Source organism: Panicum virgatum, chromosome 5N (assembly GCF_016808335.1).
Source record: "Panicum virgatum strain AP13 chromosome 5N, P.virgatum_v5, whole genome shotgun sequence".
Taxonomy (NCBI): Eukaryota; Viridiplantae; Streptophyta; class Magnoliopsida; order Poales; family Poaceae; genus Panicum; species Panicum virgatum.
This window is the reverse complement of record NC_053149.1, coordinates 71066717-71086169: the sequence shown is the minus strand read 5'-3', so window position 1 is coordinate 71086169 and position 19453 is coordinate 71066717. Positions and strand designations below refer to the sequence as shown.

General features: G+C 43.7%; 3 protein-coding genes and 1 long non-coding RNA gene across 8 annotated transcripts; 2 read left to right on the top strand and 2 right to left on the bottom strand.

Annotated features, from left to right (window-relative positions):
- Window positions 1-170: 170 nt before the first annotated feature.
- Window positions 171-5065, bottom strand: LOC120673104 (chlorophyll synthase, chloroplastic). Its single transcript, XM_039953795.1, has 15 exons — window positions 4836-5065; window positions 4690-4740; window positions 4503-4591; window positions 3875-3962; window positions 3408-3493; window positions 3214-3300; window positions 2396-2461; window positions 2205-2288; window positions 2038-2099; window positions 1851-1926; window positions 1710-1772; window positions 1553-1634; window positions 1014-1090; window positions 677-724; window positions 171-557 (listed from the first exon to the last, which is right to left on the bottom strand). The coding sequence occupies exons 1-15, from the start codon at window positions 4951-4953 to the stop codon at window positions 495-497; spliced, it is 1140 nt and encodes a 379-aa protein (XP_039809729.1). The 5' UTR covers window positions 4954-5065; the 3' UTR covers window positions 171-494.
- A 4223-nt stretch (window positions 5066-9288) lies between these two features.
- On the top strand, window positions 9289-12671 carry LOC120672534 (lipid droplet-associated hydrolase-like). 5 transcript variants are annotated; one of them, XM_039952969.1, is made up of 13 exons: window positions 9289-9350; window positions 9444-9560; window positions 9671-9744; window positions 9821-9892; window positions 9979-10007; window positions 10181-10231; window positions 10578-10628; window positions 11161-11220; window positions 11314-11396; window positions 11752-11899; window positions 12010-12060; window positions 12191-12295; window positions 12384-12671. In XM_039952969.1, the coding sequence occupies exons 2-13, from the start codon at window positions 9493-9495 to the stop codon at window positions 12528-12530; spliced, it is 939 nt and encodes a 312-aa protein (XP_039808903.1). In that variant the 5' UTR covers window positions 9289-9350; window positions 9444-9492; the 3' UTR covers window positions 12531-12671. The 5 variants fall into 5 exon arrangements, with proteins under 5 accessions (XP_039808903.1, XP_039808905.1, XP_039808908.1 ...); XM_039952971.1 differs by having other exon boundaries at window positions 9297-9350; window positions 9436-9560; XM_039952974.1 differs by lacking the exons at window positions 9289-9350; window positions 9979-10007 and having other exon boundaries at window positions 9682-9744.
- LOC120672533 (MACPF domain-containing protein At4g24290-like) lies at window positions 12575-17065 on the bottom strand. The gene is made up of 7 exons (XM_039952968.1): window positions 16578-17065; window positions 16031-16269; window positions 15503-15704; window positions 14830-14898; window positions 14539-14725; window positions 13768-13934; window positions 12575-13680 (listed from the first exon to the last, which is right to left on the bottom strand). The coding sequence occupies exons 1-7, from the start codon at window positions 16842-16844 to the stop codon at window positions 12988-12990; spliced, it is 1824 nt and encodes a 607-aa protein (XP_039808902.1). The 5' UTR covers window positions 16845-17065; the 3' UTR covers window positions 12575-12987.
- An 829-nt stretch (window positions 17066-17894) lies between these two features.
- Window positions 17895-18963, top strand: LOC120675528. Its single transcript, XR_005675377.1, has 2 exons — window positions 17895-18204; window positions 18279-18963. It is a non-coding gene; the product is annotated as an uncharacterized LOC120675528 (long non-coding RNA).
- The last annotated feature ends 490 nt before the right edge of the window (window positions 18964-19453 follow it).

Sequence of the window (19453 nt, the reverse complement as noted above, 5' to 3'; positions counted from 1 at the left end):
TTCATTTTATTTCCGGAGATTCTCATTTTATTTGTAATTTCAGCATTACAAATATTAAATTAGTTACCAAATGTTACTTTATGGCCGATAATCTGGTACCTTTTTTTTTTGAGGGCGGGTACCTAGTTTACTTTATGTTCTTGAAGTTTGACAACACAGCAACACCGGGATGCTCCAAACGCTAGCTATGCAGAAAGCCAGAAACTGTTTATTGGAAGCATTACAGAACTGCAGGCGGTTGAGCCGCGGACAATTTGCACAATAGTCTCAAGCGTCTTAATAACGTGTATCTACTGAACCTACTACAACAGCAGGGAATATCTCTAATCTTTCCATCTATCACCAGCGTGGCTGCTGCATCACCTGAACCTCACAAAATTGATGTTCCCCCCCTGACCCCACCCTGCTCACAAGGAGCTTACAAAATGCGACTACACGGGCGCTGAAACCTTATCTCATCACACCTGAATAAGTCTACTGGTTGGATGCTTTCATCAGTGGCTGGTTGCCAGGGCCGTCACCAGCAGGCCCAGTACGAAGAACGGCTGCGCGCTTGCCTGCATTCATCAAAGTAACATTGTCGTGATAAGCGTCTAAAACTTGTTATTGTTGCTCACGGATGCACAACTGGAAGCGCTGGAGCAAGTAAAGAGTGGGACAACCAGATGATGCGCACCTGATATTTAACATCATACTTAACAGGGTCCTTCAGGAAGTACTGGAACTGCTCCAACAAAGTAAGGCGGATTAGAATGCACAGAAAGCTGTTAATTAAGCAGACCGCCTGCTGCGCACCGCTCACTATTCAGTGCTGATTGTTCTTTACTTATGTATCGTGGACTGAAGATGTTTTTGCCATCACTTATTTAGCACAGATAACAAATATAACTCAAACGCAGTTTTTTGCCAGCCTTAAAGATAAAGCTATTCATCAGAGTTAAGCTTTGAACTTTATAACATGCATGGAAAAGAGCAAAAATTGAAACAAGAAAACATCTCAAACGATCAGCTACCTGGAAGACCACCTGAGGAATTGTTAGTCCAAGCAGCGCCAGGGCATAATATAGCTTGCCAGTGCTCAATAGGTAGCCTGGAAAGTGTAACTTCTATGTTAAAACAAACTCTTACACAAATTCAGCATAGATGATAAATCAAGCATATCTCTTGCGGTGCCTCCTGTTTTGTACGTTAGAATGTGGCAACAAGTGGAAACACTCACTTCATTCGAATACTCAGAGAGAAGCTATAACTCTGTTAAACTTAATTTATAGCCTGCTGTCATTTGAAGAAGTTTTCTAAAGTTAAGCAGAACAAAATTTTCACTAAGCACGTCTTGTGTTAAAAGCAACCGCTATCCAAAGTTCCTTTTAAGGCTCCATCAATAAACAGGATACTTAATCTGATGCATTATCATGACAAATGCAGAGATTATTATGGTATATGCTTAACAGCAGCAAGAATATGCTAAACAACTGAATCTAATACAGTAATCTTTGAAGGTAATTTATATGAAAAGAAAAGGAGGGAGCAATAGATAAAATTTCTGCCTAACCTGCAACAGATAATTGAGTGATGTCAATTGCTCCAACGCATATCCATTTTGCAGTTTCCATCCCAAAAGCAACAGGAAGTGACTAAAAAAGAAAAGGTACACTGGTATGGAGAAGTGCTTCAACAATGAAAACATTTTATTCAGAAAGGAGAATAACCTGAAGCCCCAGAGCTCTATCCCCCTCAATGCTCTTAAAGTCGTTTACAATAGCAATCCCTAGCTGTGTAATCAAGAAAACAATCATCTTGACAGGTCTGAATGATCAAAAGAAAGGTAACAGGAAATTTAGAAGAAGTACCCCTGCTATGCTGTACAAAGTTGTCAGAACAACAATATCAGGAGTAAGAGTTCCGAACAACGCCTGACCAGCCCACCTGCAAAAAAAAAATTGTACATTTTATAAAAGATGTTGAAATAATGACTGTAACACCGAAGCTAACACTGTTTGCTCGATATGAAGAGGGCATAGATGATGTTAATCCTACCAGGGCAAGCTAATGTAACTCGCACCGAGAGCGAAGTTCCCAATCCATCCATTCTGCTTGAGCTGAAAATTTATGATAAAGTTTTGTTTCAATCAAAAGGAATATCGAGTCCCAAGAAACTATTTTTCAAAAAGTAGAATCGGTATAAAAAAGAAACACTCAAGTACCTTGAGAGGTGGTGCTGAATATATGTAGGATAGTAAGGAACCACCCACAGCAAGATAAAAAACAATAGGAAAATCGTGCCCTGCCTGAAATGAAGCAGACCATGAGAAAAAAAAATTTGAGGGAAAGACCATGAGAAAATTTGGAGACAGTTAACATGTTTGTGCACAAAAAGCAGTTTCTAAGGACTTACCCACACGTCTAACAAAGCACCCAATCCAAGCCCTGCTAACAATAGCACCCAGATCTGAGTAATTACCTGAAGAGAATCATTGTCATCAGTAAGACAGCCATAACATGACTACTTGGCCAGTCGGAGCTGGCAAAACCCTTGTAAAAGATACCAAAAGATCATTATCATCATGGGTCAGTTTCATCTCAAATTTTATACAGCAGTAAATGGCATTACATGCATGATGCGTCACAAGGGAAAATAGAGTCATCCAGATATTAACAGCAATTTGAAAGAGGAGATTTGCAGATAGCAATAGCACTTGTGATAATGGATGTAAGGATAAAAGAATACCACTCTAAATGAATCAAAGATTAAATGCAAAGCAACAATGAACAGATTATTTATAAATCTATGTAGATTTCATGTTTTGGCAAAAAGATGAATCATTGTTCTCTAGACTCTGCTTTATACAAGGCACAAGAGATTGAGTTCAAAATTGGCATGCTCGTCTTTTAAACAAAAATATTAGTTCGCAACAGAAGTATCCTCAAGGGTGGATAAAAAAAATTATGAATCATTACAATATTTTGAGTGGCATCATACTTTTCCAAAGTTTCAGGATAGGAATGAATGAATGGTGCATTGATGCAAAAGATCAAAAGCAACAAGGGTATATCAATGGTTTTTGTTTTGTGGATTAATTAGCTAGCATCCCCTAAAATGACAAGTTAGAACACATATACCTACAAACTAGTTGACAGTTGACGAAACTAAACATACATGTAACTACATATGCCAAAAAAAAAAGGAACCCTTTCTCTGAAATACAGACATACCTCATTTTCTGATATAGCACCTGATGGAATAGGGCGATAAGGCTCGTTGATTGCATCAATGTCTCGATCATACCAGTCGTTAATTGTCTACAATCAAGAATGTTTGGCTAGCATACTTATTAGTAGAAACAGTCTCCTGTGCAGCAGCATTGAGATTATAAATAAAAGCCAGCACAGATAATCTAGAAGTAAACCTGCGTGTATCCTGTAAGGCATGGACCAGACATTATCATGCATACAATAGATTTTGCAACATCTTCAACCGTCCAATGGAAATTTCCTGAATATGACAGATTAGGGGGGGGGGGGGGGGGGGGGGGGGGGGAAGAACATTAAGCATAAAAGTCATACAACAACAGAAACAGTGTTATACGCACAACAGATAGACACTGTACTCTGGTGCCTCTATCCTAAAATTCAGGTAGTTCAGGGGAAAAGGAGTTCAATGTGTAGTGGAAGTTGCTGCTGCACTCACTAGTTTAAATTCAACAGAAAAAAGGATGGATCTACAGGACTAAGTTGCTTATCTGAGACAATGTATGTCAGTCGGTATATACTTCATTATAAGGTTGAAGATTGAAGAATACTGCACTTGATGGATTGTTTTTATGAAGTGAAGGAACATATAAAAAAACAATTATAGATGGGCACCAAAGCATACCAGAGGCAGCTGCTCCACAGAGAACTCCCCAGACAAGCGGAGGCCACGTCACTGGTTTAGTAAGTTGAAGACGTATCTTCCAAATGTCCTGTTCACACCATGTGAAAGAGGACACGGATGAATATCACATTGTTTCCAGTCATATGTTCCAGATGGCTGAATTGGTGACTTGTAGAGACTATAAGCATTTAAAATTACAAATGTCCAAAAAAAAGATATACTCGAGTTTTTCTCTCCTTTTTTTAAAAAAAAAGAGAAAGATGTTTATCATTTGAACTCTTTATTTAAAAAAAATAAAGGTGCCATCTGAAGAACATTATGTTACAAGACTCATTATTACTCAACATTACCACTGCATAAGAAGCCTGACTAAGTGCAGAACGAAACCATTTACCAGGCATAGCACAAAGCATGTGAAGCAATTAACTAATTCAGCCAAACAAAAAGTGGCATGTGCATAGACCAGTGTGTTGGGATCATGGAATGGAAAACGCTGTAACATGCGTAGCTCTACGCTTTGTGCTGAGTCCCAATTAGCCAGACAATCCAAGCAAAGGCACCCAATGCAACATACATCCAAATCCAATGCACGGAGAATAACAAGAGGAGGAAGCAAGGGACGACTCACGGTCTCCTGCTTGGCGCCCTTGATGCCGAGCAGCTGGTTGAAGCTGGACCCGCCCGCCGCCGGCGCCTTCTCCGGTGCCTTGGGCTTGGCTGCGCAGAGGAATCCACCAAAGCAACCACGCATCAGCAGAGGGCAAGGGAAAACGCCTTGGAAAGGATGGAGCAACACGACCTTGGAAAGTGCTCACCGTCTTTAGCGTCGGTCTCGGCCGCGCGGACCACCGGGAACGGGCGCCTCCCTGCGAATGGAGCCGACAAGCGTCAGGGGATGGGTCAAACTTTGCTCTGCAGTCGACTCTTGTGGAGGCGTGGAGCGAAAGAGAGAGGCGTGTACCAGTGCGGTTGAGGCGGAGATGAGGAGTGTGCGCCGGAGAGCGGAGGCGGAGAGGGGGGCGGAAGGCGGCGGTGGAGGAGGACGAGGTGGAGGCGGCGAGGAGGTGGGCGGCAGCCATGGGGAGGCAGCCGGGCGCTTGCTGGCTTGGGTCGAGTGGAGGAGAGGATAGCCGATATCGCCTGCAGACTTTGAGCTGTGCTGCTCAGTCGAGGCGAGACGAGCTCACCTCACGGTCACGGGTGGACTGACCAGTGGACAGGATTCAACAAAGTCTAGTACATACTATACTTTTATTATTCCTTTATTTGCATGAGCAAGACTATGCATGCAATGCAGGTTGAGAGTTCAATCCATCACTTTGAATGATCAATGGTGCATGGTATTGTTTGAACGTCCTGCACATAGCGGTAACCATTCCAAGACATACATTTTTTTGAACGATTACATTGAGACCATTGAACTTACAAATAGTAAACACAAAAACATTAAGGACCATTAATTTCAAAGATAGATTCACACACAAGGCCAACCAAATACCTATAGTTGAAGAAGCTTCGGACGGCCTAAAAAGAAACCATAAATTATACTCGATATATTAGTGATAAAATAGAGCTTTAAGGACAACAAAAACTCACATCGGGTGGATCAAGAGTCAATGCTTCAATGCACTGTTAACCGTCTCATTGGACCGAGTATGCTCTAGTTTGTTAAGACTGCGATACGTAACCCCAATAACTTTATCACTTAGCATCACAAGTGCTCCGGAAACACCACCTTGTCCAGTGCTTGTAAAGACAATATCTTTGATTCCCGATGAACTAACTTGTGCACTAACTCCTGAGGCGAAAATGATGATATCGTCGCATACAATTTAAAAACTTTAATAATGTAAACTATACGTGCATAATATTAATGAGGCTCAATACTTTTATAATTCCTCTCACTTTACATGCTTGATTATTGCAGTCAAATCAAACCTATTATTGGTATATGAATTACATTTACATTTTTCTTATTCTAGTGTCAATCGTATTGTGTTTTATTCTGTGAAATGTAAAGTAAATCATCGAAGTTTAGAAAAAGAATTATGTGGAAAGCTGCAAACATGATTTTTAAATATTTTTTACTTCCAGAACAAGAGGTGACAAGAGTATAGTAGATACAATGGTTATGTATATTTGGTTACCTCCTCAAAATTTCTTTCAATTTTTTTCTTAATGTCAAATAAATAAGAGTTCTATGTATGATGAAAACTTAGATGAGGAAGAGGGACAAAGATAGGAAGTGATGTGTATAAATCATCCATGTGGCACGTCACATCCTACAGTGGCAAAATACACCTATACTTATACATAATTAACCATATACTACATTTGACGAGTTTGTATCTTGATTTACATGTTTTGCTGCTTATTGAATCAAAATGATACAATGATACAAATGATCGTATGATGGGTGCAATTTATTCATTTTCTTATTGTTAGAACTAAGTTGGTTACAATATATTTTATCACAGTTTGCTAAGTTAAATATATGTCTCACTACGTATTTTTAGCAATGGAACATCAAGATTTGTGGTCTTATGTATAACTTTTTAAATTAATTGGTGAAATCTACTTTATAGATACATACCGTTGACCAGAGGATAAATAATGCTGACATGACTTAAAAAACAGAATACAACATGGTTAACTGGAAATCTGCCTTAAATAATTTTTTAGATGAAACTTGCATTTGCTTCAAATTTTAAAAGCAGAGGATGAGGAATATAGCGTTTTTAGGCTTTCTGTGAAATAACTCGAATTTCAAATCATTCACTTGCTTCAACTACTTATGCTATGGATGTGGGAGCATCAACTCCGTTCCTTTGGGCTTTTGAGGAGCGGGAGAAATTGTTGGAATTCTATGAAAGAGTCCCGGGAGTCAAAGAGATAAAATCTAATTTTGAATCACATGGTGCATGTTTTGTTTTTCTAGCTTTTGCAACAGTTTTGCATGTCAAGTTTAGGCTCTGTTTGGTTACCATAAGTCACCCCATGACATATGTTGCTAACTTATGTTAAGTCACTTTTCTTAAATCAACTTCTGTTTAGTTGTTGTGACTAAAATGCTTTAATACTGTGAAACAAAAACTATTGTGCCTTCTAACTAATGCTAATATGTACCCCTAGCGAAGCGGTTGTAGGAGGTCGGATGGAAAACTATTGTGCCTTCTAACTAAAATGCTAATAAGTTACTCTTAAGTAAGTTATGGAATTTAAGTCCCTTCAATCCATTTTAATCTCTATAAATCAGATTTGTTTGGATCTCAACAGATTTAAGGATAACTTAAAATAAATCAGAGTAACCAGATCTTGGTCTACGTGGACAGAACAAATATTTTTCCATCTACACGAATCATACGTCTTGTAATCATGGCGCTCTGAGGCTGAGCTGCCTAGCCCCGCATCCTTAGACTGACTCCAAGAAGGCTGTGCAAAATTGGAAGGCAAATTGGCATTTACCTCGCGTGAACAGTAGATGTTGGAGATGCAAAAATTTTTCTCTCCAACAGCGCAAGCATACGGCACAACGCAAAAACCGCGGGGAAGAGGAGGGGCAGCGCCGCACACATGCCGGCCTCGGCCGCACGCACGCCACGCCGCACGCTCTGCTTCTCGCAGCCGGCCGCAGCCTCGGCGGCCGCCGCGGTGGTGCAGGGAAGGGGCCGCGCCCGCCAGAGTTGAGGAGGGGGGCCACGCCGGCGGCGCGCACCCGCTGCATTGCCGCGGCCAGCCCATCCGCTCCCTCTCGGCAGTAGCTCCTCCGCGTCCTCTGCTCCTGCGCGTCGTCGTGCGGGCCAAGGGGGATCTGTCGGAGAGGAGGGAGAGAAGGGGAAGGAGGCTCGCAGTCGCCGGGATCCGCCGGAGAGGAGGAAGACCCGGCCTCCCCTGCTCCTCCGCGTCCCTTGCTCCTGCGCGTCGTCGTGCTGGCCATGGACACGGCGGATGCGTCGGCTGCGGGGATGGAGATCGTCCCCTTCTCCCCTTCTCCCGCGGCAGATCGAGCTCCCTCGCCGGCAGAGCACGGCGGTCCCGGCAGCTCCCTCCCCGGCGCCCTTTGCACGGCGGCCAGATCGAGCTCCGGCCATGGCGCGCGGCCCAGCTCGAGCTCCCTCGCCGGCGCGTCCCCGGCCTGCTTCCGCAGCTTCTCCATGAGGACGCGGTGCACCCACGCGCGCGCCGGCGCGAACAGGCGGACCCGCGATGGGTGCAGCATCTTGGCAACGAGGTTGCGGCGGAGGTGGCGCCACACGGCGCCGTAGTTGGCGTGGGTGATGATGTTGTCGGTGACGCCGATGAGCGAGCTTGCTGCGGCCCGGGGCCGGTCGGCCAGCGCGGTGCCGGCGCCCACGAGTGCGGCGTGCGCGAGGCGGCAGTCCGCGACGAAGATGGTGAGGCACGAGCTGATCCGGATCGTGACGACGGGGCCGTACCGCCTGAAGAGCCGCAGGAGGAGCGGCTCGACGTCGGCGGCCGAGTGGCGCAGCCACAGCAGGTTGCCGAGCAGCGGCACGGCCGGCGGGCCGGGCGGCAAGCGGCGGCAGCTACTGCCGCTGCGGAGCAGAACGAGGAAGGGGATGAGCACGGCGGAGGTCTCCGAGACGCCGTGCGGATGCGTTTGAGGAGAGAGGCGATGCAATTTTGCCTCTCTCCTCGAATGCAATATGCCTGTCGCGTTTGCCTCCTCTGTTGGAGGGGTTGGCTCGCGTGAACAGTACCCCGTGGGGAGGCAAAAATGCTTTTGCACTCTCTGTTGAAATCAGTCTTAGGGTATGTACAATGCTGTAGCAGCCGTCTGCAAGATTTTGAAATTTGCACGTAGACTTTCAGCTGCCCGTCGGGGCCTGCGCTCAGCCATGACTGGCGCGCTTCCTTCCCGCTGGCTGGCTCCGCCCGGTGCGTCGTCTCGTCGCCTGGTCAGCCTCGGTGCGGAGGAGCTCGTCCAAGGTGCGCGGAGGATCGAGTTCGTCACAGTCATTGGAGAAGGCGGCGAGGTGGATGGCCCCTTGATTTGTTGGAATCTTCGATTCTTCACACCGGATCCATATGAGTCATCGCTTGATGGAGACGAGGTGTACAACGGGAGATGACATCGGCATTTCCGTCTGGGAGCACGGGCCCACGTTGTCGCCTCGTGAGACAACCGCACGGCCGTCTCCAAGCCGAGTGGAGGTTCTTTCTGCAAAAATATTGTTTTGCAGACGGCTTGAGGACAAGCGTCGTACATGCCCTTACCTCACGTGTCTGGTATTGTCCTCCCGATTTTATTGGAAAGGCAGGTGAGGTGGACTCCATTGAGATTCGGTGACATTCCACGGTGATATTTACGATGACATTGAATCATTGACATGTGAAATCCATATTCGGTGACATGTCACGGTGATATTTTCGGTGACATTGAGTCACTGACACACCGCGTGATTTAATTTCTGCAGGCTCGCTCCGGTGCGCCGTTGATTTGTACAGCACTCAGGTTGGTTCGAGCTGATTGCTTCTGTATCCTTCACCGTTTCGCAGCGATTCTGTTCGTTCCCATGACGTTTTGCTCGCCTGGCTAGCGCTACAGGTTGTTTAGATCGGTGTGCGGCGCGAGGTCAAGCCCAGGCACGGTATCTATGGAGAAAGCGAGGCTCACGTCATACCCGAGGAAGCAGGCCGCAACCAGGATATGCGTTGTGTCTAGGTACCCGCATTTCATTCACCTCAAGTTCCGGCAACGTACACAACACTGGTTGAGGAATTTCTGGATTTTGATGCTAATTAGACTTTCATAGTTCTTACGATTCCTTGCAGCTTTCCTACAGAATTGCTTGAGATAAGGTCCAAGGAGCCGTCCCTCCATGTGCTGGTTATTCCTGGAAATCCAGGTCTGCCCAGAACTGAAGATTTAAGAGGATTCTTATGTTGAAACGCTCATGACTGTAACCAGTTTCTGTTTCGTAGGAATTGCTGCATTTTATAAGGACTTTGTCGAAGCTCTCTATGAGAACCTCGGTGGGCAAGCATCTATTACAGGTAATTGTAATGCACATTTTGCATTGTATGGACTACCTGTGTAGTGTAGCTTGCTGCTTGCTGATGAACTTCTATCTGCTGTCCAGCTATAGGGCATATTTCGCATAGCCAGAAGGTAACAAACAACTTGGCTGATGTTTGTTTCACACGTAACTCTGAATGCAAGCCGCAAACCTTGTAATACACATGTGTTAGAAATCATTGAATGTTTATACTATGGTTTCATTGAATTCCTTATTCACCATATTATTTTGCCAGCAGAGCTGAGTTTTATACTTTTCGTGACAGGATTCTGAGAATGGACGATTGTTTTCACTGCATGAACAAATTGACCATAAGGTGCAGCTTGCATGCTCCATCAGTTGAAACTTCTCTATATATTATTTTTGTCTCCTTTTGTTTCTGCTGCAACAGCTTTTGGTTTCTGCAACATTGATCACAAAAGAAATGACAAAACAGAGAGGAATGCCTCGTATTGAAAGCAAAGCCATTGAGATGGCAACAAACTCTCTGCATCATAGTTGTTTCATCCGCCATTGTCTTAATATGTTCTGTTTTATATATTACCTTACTTTTTAATGAACTTGTTCAGGAGAAGATTTTATTCCTTTATTTGCGTGGCCAAGACTGTCCTATGAGTTTATCCCATATTTTTCTCCAGTTTAATTCACGTCCATGCCTGCAGGTTGATTTCATTGAACAAGAGCTTCAACATTCTGAACAATCAATAATTTTGGTAAACTTTCACCTTCACCACTACAAACCTTCACTCAAGTTGTTCAATGCTAACTGAAAACTCTAGGATGTTTTCTTAACATAGTAGTATACAGGCATTTGTAATCTTAAACGAGTAAACTGATATCAGAGATTTGGTATTTGTCTTGAAGTGCAAAGCCTCTGATTGAATTTTCCACGTAATATCTGGATGCTTATGTGACCTAGAAGAGTTATGCATCTCAAAATTTGAGTACTTGACCATCAGGCCCAATAAGCTCTCACCTCCTTATTTACTCTGAAATCATATTATAGATCTATTTGTCACTGTAATATCCCACAGCATTATTGTGGCATAACGGGGTTGTATGGATTAAAATGCTATGCGCATGAACTCTAGGATGTTCGGATCTGTTCTTGCTAGAATGTGGTGGCCTTCTCATAGTTCTTACTTAAATTCCCTTTTTTGTTCCCTTTCTGTGTGAACCTCTGCATCTCAATTCCAGATCTTTATTGGTCCCGAAAAAGAATTACATTTCTCTGTTTAAATGAAGGTTGGACATTCAATTGGTGCATACATAGGTCTGGAAGTCTTTAAAAGACTTCAGAACAAGGTATCGAATATCAATTCTTGCCCATGCCTGGCACTCCTTCCCACAACCCGTCCATACACTTTACTAACTTTTGTCTTCACTTCTCTTGAACAGATAAAAATGTTTGTAGGACTCTATCCATTTTTAAAGTTGAACAAGAATTCTGTAACACAATCAGCGATTGGGTATATTGCAAGGTACTGAAATGCTCGGATCAAGTTCTTTTTAGTATAGCATGTTCCTTCTATCACCAAAGTTGTGATAGTCTAGGTAAGGTGGCATGATTGCATCAACACTGAACATAACACAGTGAGTGGTCTGAAATGAAGGGGAGGGGAATGCGATCTAGATTGTTTTCCCTTTTTAATAAGCACTGCAGCATGGGAGTCTGTATATGACATATAGGCATATAGCCTATTATAACATTAAGTTAGTAATGATATTTATTACTGGTTTAGGAATTAATTGCTATCTCACTTTGACCTGGGCTTCAAGTGTGTTCCCAAATTGACTAATCGTTTTGATGAACCGGGCCTTCTCCACTTGGATCAGGTCATCATTCCTTAGTAAAGGGATTAGTTTATTTGCATCTTTCATCGGGTCACTCCAGCCTTCAATTACAAGGGGTATTGTGAGAAGGTTCCTTGGACCTTCATGGTCTGTAGCAGCTGTTGATGTTGCATGCTGCCATCTCTTAAAGGTGAGTTCTGAACTTCTAGTAATTACATGACTACGTGAGTCGCATCACTTTCATATGCTTCCCGTCTGAAAATATTGATATATTTGCTCCTTTGTTATGAACTTTTGCAGTACCATACGATGCGCAATGTTCTTTTCATGGCAATGACAGAATTCCAAAAGGTAACTCACAACTTTGACTACTCGTTGCTACATGCAGATGAGTGAGCTGTTCTAGCAACAGTTCTATTTTAAAACTTTCTTGTTGCGCTCTAGTGCAGTGGCTATTGACAACTTTCTTGTTGCGCTCCAGCTTACTGAGGAACCGGATTGGACATTTGCCAGAGCTAAAGAGGATAAAATTGCCTTTTTGTTTGGTGTAGACGATCACTGGGGTCCACTATCTCATTTAGAAGAGGTGAACATATAATTTGATATTCTGATAACCGGAGTTGAGGAATTGGGCTGCTTGGCGCTAACTATCTTGTGTTAATTTGGAGGATCAGATATCAAAGCGCGCGCCCGGGGTCACCTTGTCGGTTGAAACAGAAGGTCACACACATGGCTATTGCTGCAATGAGCCTGGATCCTTTTGGGTTGCAGAGTACATCTCAAATTTGATAAAAAACCAAAGCCCCATTGGAAACAACTAGGGTGCATTTGAATGTATCGTACTTTCTCCGAAGGGAGGGTGACAAAAAGAAATCCTTGTCCATTGCTGCACATTGTTTGGCTGATTCTACAACAGTTCTCTCGCCCTGGTTAATGCTACATTTGCCGCCTCTTATAGCTAACACATGTCCGTATGGAAAGGGAGGGCGTCACAATGATGTGCATAAAGAACAAACAATATAATCCTTGACCCATCTCATATATACAATAATTTGATCTATCATCTACACTGACAACTATATGTCACGCCACAAAGAAATGATACAACAAATTTTCTCACTCATTCAAGACAGATAAGTCATTTATGCTAGTATGATGTCCAAAACCCACAGTGTATACCGCTGGAACTTCAACTGGATGCACAAATGCCATGGAAATCTTAGATCCTTCATTTGTATCATCAATGTTAGCTACACAGGTTTCGTTGTGGTCCAGGTGCTAGCATTCATCATCAAGCGAAAACTCATCATCAGGCATCACAGCTGTCAACAGTGAGTATTTCACTCGCAATGATATCTTACCCCTCTCAAGGTTAAGCTTTGCTCCTGAAACCACCCAATAGCCTGGCGAGTCTTGCGGCCCACGCATCATCTCTGTTGGATCAACAAACTTGAGCAGCTTTGGGGTCTGCACTGGAACAGGTGGCCCGCCAGGGAACACTGCTGAGTTGATGTTCACATCGGCTGGCCGCGGTGGGGGCTTTTGAGCCACTGAGGAGAAATGTGTGCTAATGAGTGTTGAGATAAGACCTGATTTCTGAGCCAGGTTGGGAGAATTCTCCCACTCCGGGTTCCTGACGAGGGCAACATTGCAGGCTTTGGAGAAATGCAGGCGAAGGAACAGTATTTTCTTGAACCCATGGTTGACCACTTCTAACTGTGCCCCCGTGACAATGGACAAATCATCTGACTCCACTGGTGCTGTACAGACATGAGAGAAACGCTTCCACGGTCCAATTGGTTCGTAGTATTTGCGGTCATATTCTTGAGTTTGGTGATTGTAAGGGTCGTCTTCTAGCTGAATAATCTGGGGAAGAGAGCAGAGATGCTGGAGATGTATAGCTAATTTGTTGCTCTTCCTTCCTTCAAGGAACAAGCGGAGTCCTGTAACTGGTCTTTTACCCACGTCAACCTGCAGCAAGTTTGAGATGCCACTCAAAAGACGAAGGGGAGAAAGCATGAACAAAATTCGAACCAATAAGAAGATTGCTTCAATTACCATGTTGGTACAAACATAAAGCTTTGGACCGATTATATTAACTGGTAAAGATGTACTGCTTTGCCTTCTCCTCTGAGGACCCAAAGCAAAATCACTGTAAACAGGTGCCCACTGCCTTGGAAGCTGGAATTCTAAAAACTGATGCAATTCCTCGATTGGGGGTTTATCTGCACCAAATTTCAATATATCACCTGGTTATTGATACGTTGCAATTGGACTTGCAGCCTATACTACTTTTGCTAGCTTACGTGTTTCATTATGACTTTATATACTAATTAAAGAATGAGAACATATATAATCATAAGGTTGCAACCATAAGCTAGCACATTTAGGATTTCTTCACCGTAGAAATTTGCACTGTTTTTTTTTTCTACTTTTGCATGCCATTAGCTTTAGTAGGAGTGCAACCATTATCTAAATACTATACCCCAGGCATGCATTCTATTCTGAGTCTCCTTAAAGAAAGGTAACTTTTTGTTTCTTCTGAGAAAAAACAAATTCAGCTATCTTAACTACTCGACCAGTGATGTTTTCAAGCAGAGTAGCAATTGAAAAACAGTTCTTTTCAAATGTTAAACGGAAATATCCTAGCTATGTCTAGGGAAAAAACAGTAAACAAGTTTCAAAGGTGTCAATGGTGACCTTGTTACTGTGACTGTATATCCAGATTTCTTGGAGCATCATTCATAACTGACTAGAGTTTTTGTGTCCACTTAAATTAGGTACAGCTTTGAAATACTGCATCTTGAGAGAGGGTGAAATGTCACTTACGTCGAAGGTACAGATTAATGGCATGGTTCAAAAATCCACTTCCAGGAACTCCATTCAATAGTGACGTAATTGGTATAAAGGACATTGAGATAACATCAGGCTCTGTTTGGACGGTATTAAGCCACTCACTATGAGAAATAAAATCTTTATCCTTCCCACCTCTTCGCTTGGGCATCATCACCAGATCCTGAGAGGGCGAACAAAAATTTGTGTCATCAAAGACAGCCAACTAATATAAGTCCGATTCTTTGCACAAACAATGATGAACATTATGAACACAAAGCTCTGTACCTCATTCAATGAGTAAGAATTCAATGGACTGGACTGTACAAATATCAGTTGTTGCTCTCTGGTATCACTCTGTACAGCACACAACAATGAAAATCAGAAATTGAGGATGAAGAATGTAAGCTGAGAATATATTATCTCCAACTCCAACCAGCATCCTTTAACAACAAATATATATGGTCGTGCCAGAAAAAAGTAAGATCGAATGTTGAAATTTAGAATTCAGAGATAATAGGCAGTTGAGAAGTACGGGCATGATATCTTGAGAAAGTAAATATTATTGTTATTGTATGTTTCTCTTTGCCATCTAAATATTTCTCTACTGGAACAACTACGTCACATGCCCATAGATCTGTGTTTATGTACCATATCTAGAGAAGACAATATAGGCCAGCTGGTGGTCCAAACTTCCTACAACTAAAACTTCAATGTAATAGATTGAAGTCAATTTATTATTTTCATGTTTGTTTGCTTAGTAATCAAGATGATGAACACAAATTCCACTGGTCAAAAGCAGCATTCATTTAGGACTTGCACCATGTTGAGGGGTGTTCAACAAAACAAGCATTAAATATCAAATAAGATTTCCTGTACAGGGACCACTTTAACAGTAATCATTGATGCTGAATGGAAGATATCCTGGGACATGAGGAGGCAACATAGGATCGGAAAGCACCTTATTATTCCCATACGTGTCCTTGAAACTCATGTCAGATTGTCCATTTGCATCATGAAATCTTCTGTCTGACATCTCCTTCAATCGTTTTTGAACATCAGCAGCTTGCAAGCTTGATGAATGCTGTTGTTTCAAATAAATTACATCTTTCCCGCCCATCTTTAGACCAACAACTATATGAGTGCCAAATTTTTTAATGAACCTGAATAGTAAAAAGGTGCATCCATGACATTTTAACTCAGAGAATGTCTTGCTGAAAATGGGAAGCTGATAATATTTACATGTGATTCACGAAATTAGCAAGGACTGGAAATGGCATCAGATGACAGGTTATGAGGTGTGGCACACAGATTTACCACTTAGCCAATGACAAATGAGGCAGATAAAGTCAAGAGAGCTATGAAAAATGGAGAGAAAAGAAAACCTAATGCGAACTGAAGGAGAAATTCAGAGTTTTTATCTTACATTCAATCACCGTTTTTTTTATGTAATAAGTGTCAAAACTGTAGATTGAGACATGAACCTAACCTTGCCAAGGCGGCAGGTTCCCAGGTTGATGGAGCAGCCTGTTTAACATGATCCCGGAGTACAATTTGCTCTTTTGAGAGTGCAACGCTGTATAGTGTGACATACCACCCATCAAATGCAAGTGACTTGGTATTAGCAGCATCTTTCTGCCAGCTGCCAGTAAATTCAAACATAGTATTGAACAAGCCAGATGGAATTTTCCCAGACAAGGATAGCTCCTGGTTGAATTGCTCGGACATCTGCAAAATGCTTCAGAATTTGAGGAAGGTGGCCAACTGGCTATTCTGAACATTATAAACATGATGTAGATGATGTTACATTGAAGCTTTTGTGGGTGTAAGCTGAAGAGGAAACAAAATGCATGATATGATTGTACTAATTAGCTGAAGAGTAAATTCAAACCGACTGATTCAGTTCCTAATTTTTGCATTGAATTGCAGGGCTGTACTGATCAGCTGGTGTAGTTCGACATATTGGAGTAGCATGCATGGTAGTACTAGTACTAGTACATAAGGAGGAGTGAAGCAAAACAAATACTAGTATATACCTGCTGGAACGACAGGACATCGGAGCGGAACCTCATCCGTTCCCCCTTGTCACACTTAATCGACTTGGTGACACCGGCAACCGTGAGGCCGCCGGGAAGCACGATGTCCTGAAGCTCCCCATGGTCGAGCTGGATGAGGCACGGGTCGGGCGAGCCGCGCTGCTTGCAGTACTTGATTCGGATGTCGGTGACGACGTCGAAGCCGAGGCCGATGGAGCGTATGGCGGCCTCCGCGGTGCTCTGCAGCTTGGCTTTGTGCGACGCCATTGAATCTCAACCATCCAGCATGGTCCCCTTGGCTTGGCTCCCCGTCCCCGCGCCGAGGAGCTGGAGCCCGCGGGACCTGGATCCCCGGCGCGCGTAGGCCGATTCGGGTGAGGCAGAGGTCGATCCGTGTCGGGGAGAAGCAGACGGCAACCGGAGGAGCGGCGGGCGAGGGGAGCAGGTAGGAGAAAAGTTGGAACAAGAGCAGCAGTGGCAAGAGATGTAAATTTGGCCTCCTCCTTTTGATTTTCTTTGGTGTGGTGGGGCCCACTCAAATTAGTCAAAGTTGAGGGTTGTTGGCGAGCGACCTAGCCACCAGCAGTGGGGATTTTTTGTTTTTCACGACGGTATCTGACCACGTTTTTCGTTAAGAATCCTTCTCCGTTGACGGATGCCTTTGCTCTCTTCTCTTGTGTTTTGGAGGGTGTAAGACCAAATTAAATTTTGGTCACGTTTGAGTTTGAATTTGGTGGAAGCTTCCAATGTCAATGGGTGGGTGTGGGCTGGGTCTTTGTGTTATAATCACTGCGTTCGGCAGGCTGGAGCTGGAGTGGTGTGAGAAAAAAATACTATTATTTAGTTGGTGACTGGAGGCTAGTGTTGGAACAATATGAGAAAGAAATATTATAGTGCTGGAGGCTAGTGCACCAGCCGAATACGGTGAATACATGCAGGCTTCCATTCCAACGAGGGAAGGCCGACGTCACATTTCTTTTCTTCTCGAGACAGACGGCAACGGTAATCAATCGGACGTAGGCACGCACACGGCTAACTTTTCTCTTCTTTTTGGCACAATGCAATTCGTTGGTGCAAGCCAAAAATAATAATAATAGCGCTGTCGTTACTGTAGAAGAAAAGTCAAGCAGACAGCTTGGCTTTGGTTGGTGCTCTTCTCGTGTCTCGTGGCCTGTTGTCGTTCGACGACGAGCCAAGGCAAGCATCCGTCAACACAGAAAAAGGGGACTCTTCTCTAGCGAGCCTGGCTTTTCTTTCTTTTTTCTTTCTTTTTTTTTTTTGAGGGCTAGCGAGCCTGGCTTTTGCATAAGAGAAGGAGGCTCCTCGTGGCCAAGCTCCACGTATATATGCAAGGGCTATTTGTTTGGTTGCATGAGTTACTCCAACCAGATTGCAAGAATAGGTCCGTGTTTGGTTTGGGTGGCTTGAGATAGCTTGGGTTGTTATGATTTTGTTTGGTTGCCTGTACAATGTGATATGATGACCATGCATTTGTTAGGGTGAAGTTACCACCCATCATCTATCTCTTTCTCTTCTCCGTGCACATGTGTTTTCCCCACTCACCAACAGAGAGTCATGCTCATGCGCGATTCCCTCGATCAATGCAGCGATTCCATCAATCCTGAAGGTGAGGACGAGAATTAAAGCGTAGATTCACTAGATCATGGTGGGAGGAACTCAATCCGAGCTCGAATTTGGCAGCGAGACCTTCAGTTGCAACCTCGCTCGTGGAGCTTGTGGTGGCGATGGATCAGCACTCGTCGTAGCAGCAAGAAGGCAGCGGCGCCACAACTTCCATCTGGTGCCCCTCCTCCCCATCCTCCGCGGCGATGGTCAGCAGTAAGAAGGCGGCGGGCGCGGACCCCGTGGGCCGTTGCGTCGAGGCTCTCGACCTCCATGGCTGCGGCAGAGGACTTGCTCTCTCTCTCGCTGTCCTCCGCGGCGACGGCGGCAGCAAGCCAGCAACAAGAAGATGGCGGCGCCACATCCTCCAGCCGGTGCCTCTCGTCTCCTTCCTCGGCGGCGACGCCGGCAGCAGGCCAGCAGCAAGAAGGCGGCGAGCGCGGACGCCGTGAGCTGCTGCGTCGAGGCGGTGCGTGTCCCGGCGGTGAATCGATTCGTTCACCTTGGCTAGCGATAGCTTGTGCAGACTGCATAAGAGATAAACGAGATTTAATCTCGTTTCCAGCTATGCAGGATGAAAAGTGTTTTTGTATAGCATAAGTCTAGCTAACACCCTTACTCAGGCAATCAAACATGTATGAACTGCACTACATAAGCCTGGATAGGGTGTAATGCACCCAACCAATCACCCCCTATCTAACTTGCAGCTTGCTCAAGTAGTACTACCTATATATACTGTACCTGCGTCGTATACTTTATCAAACCACCGCATGCTCCCTTTTTCGTTTTGCTGGTTTGGAACCTGAAACCTTTTGTCCTATTATTATTATTATTATTATTATTATTATTATTATTATTATTATTATTATTATTGTTGTTGTTGTTGTTGTTATTATTATTATTATTATATCTAACATAGTAGGGGCGTGCCCCTCCTGTTTCTCTCAAAAAATCATCAGACCACAGCATGATACGTGAGTACGTGCACACAGCTAGCTAGCTGTTGAGACATATGATGCATTCATGTCATTACTTTCCCATCATAAATATATAAGTTCGCTCGTCTACAATTGTATTATTATAAGTTAAGATTTTCAAACTTTGAATAATAGCAATAGCTATATATCAAAAGATATACTCCCCCGTCTTGAAATATAAGACATTTTGATTTGTCCTAAGTCAAACTGTTTTAAGTTTGACCAAATTTATAGACAAGAGTAACGACATTTGGAATGTCAAATGAGAATGATTAG

What these genes read in the sequence shown, in the direction of transcription:
- LOC120672533 (XM_039952968.1), bottom strand. Translation starts at nt 16,844, where the DNA reads ATGGCGTCGCACAAAGCCAAGCTGCAGAGCACCGCGGAGGCCGCCATA. An exon ending in ACACGTATGGGAATAATAAG is followed by an intron (nt 14,899 to 15,502) that starts GTGCTTTCCGAT and finishes TGTGCTGTACAG; the next exon opens with AGTGATACCAGAGAGCAACA. An exon ending in CATTAATCTGTACCTTCGAC is followed by an intron (nt 13,935 to 14,538) that starts GTAAGTGACATT and finishes AATTTGGTGCAG; the next exon opens with ATAAACCCCCAATCGAGGAA.
- LOC120672534 (XM_039952969.1), top strand. Translation starts at nt 9,493, where the DNA reads ATGGAGAAAGCGAGGCTCACGTCATACCCGAGGAAGCAGGCCGCAACC. An exon ending in GCGATTGGGTATATTGCAAG is followed by an intron (nt 11,397 to 11,751) that starts GTACTGAAATGC and finishes CACTTGGATCAG; the next exon opens with GTCATCATTCCTTAGTAAAG. An exon ending in CAATGACAGAATTCCAAAAG is followed by an intron (nt 12,061 to 12,190) that starts GTAACTCACAAC and finishes GTTGCGCTCCAG; the next exon opens with CTTACTGAGGAACCGGATTG.
- LOC120673104 (XM_039953795.1), bottom strand. Translation starts at nt 4,953, where the DNA reads ATGGCTGCCGCCCACCTCCTCGCCGCCTCCACCTCGTCCTCCTCCACC. An exon ending in AGGGCGCCAAGCAGGAGACC is followed by an intron (nt 3,963 to 4,502) that starts GTGAGTCGTCCC and finishes TGGTGTGAACAG; the next exon opens with GACATTTGGAAGATACGTCT. An exon ending in TTCCTCAGGTGGTCTTCCAG is followed by an intron (nt 725 to 1,013) that starts GTAGCTGATCGT and finishes TTGTTGGAGCAG; the next exon opens with TTCCAGTACTTCCTGAAGGA.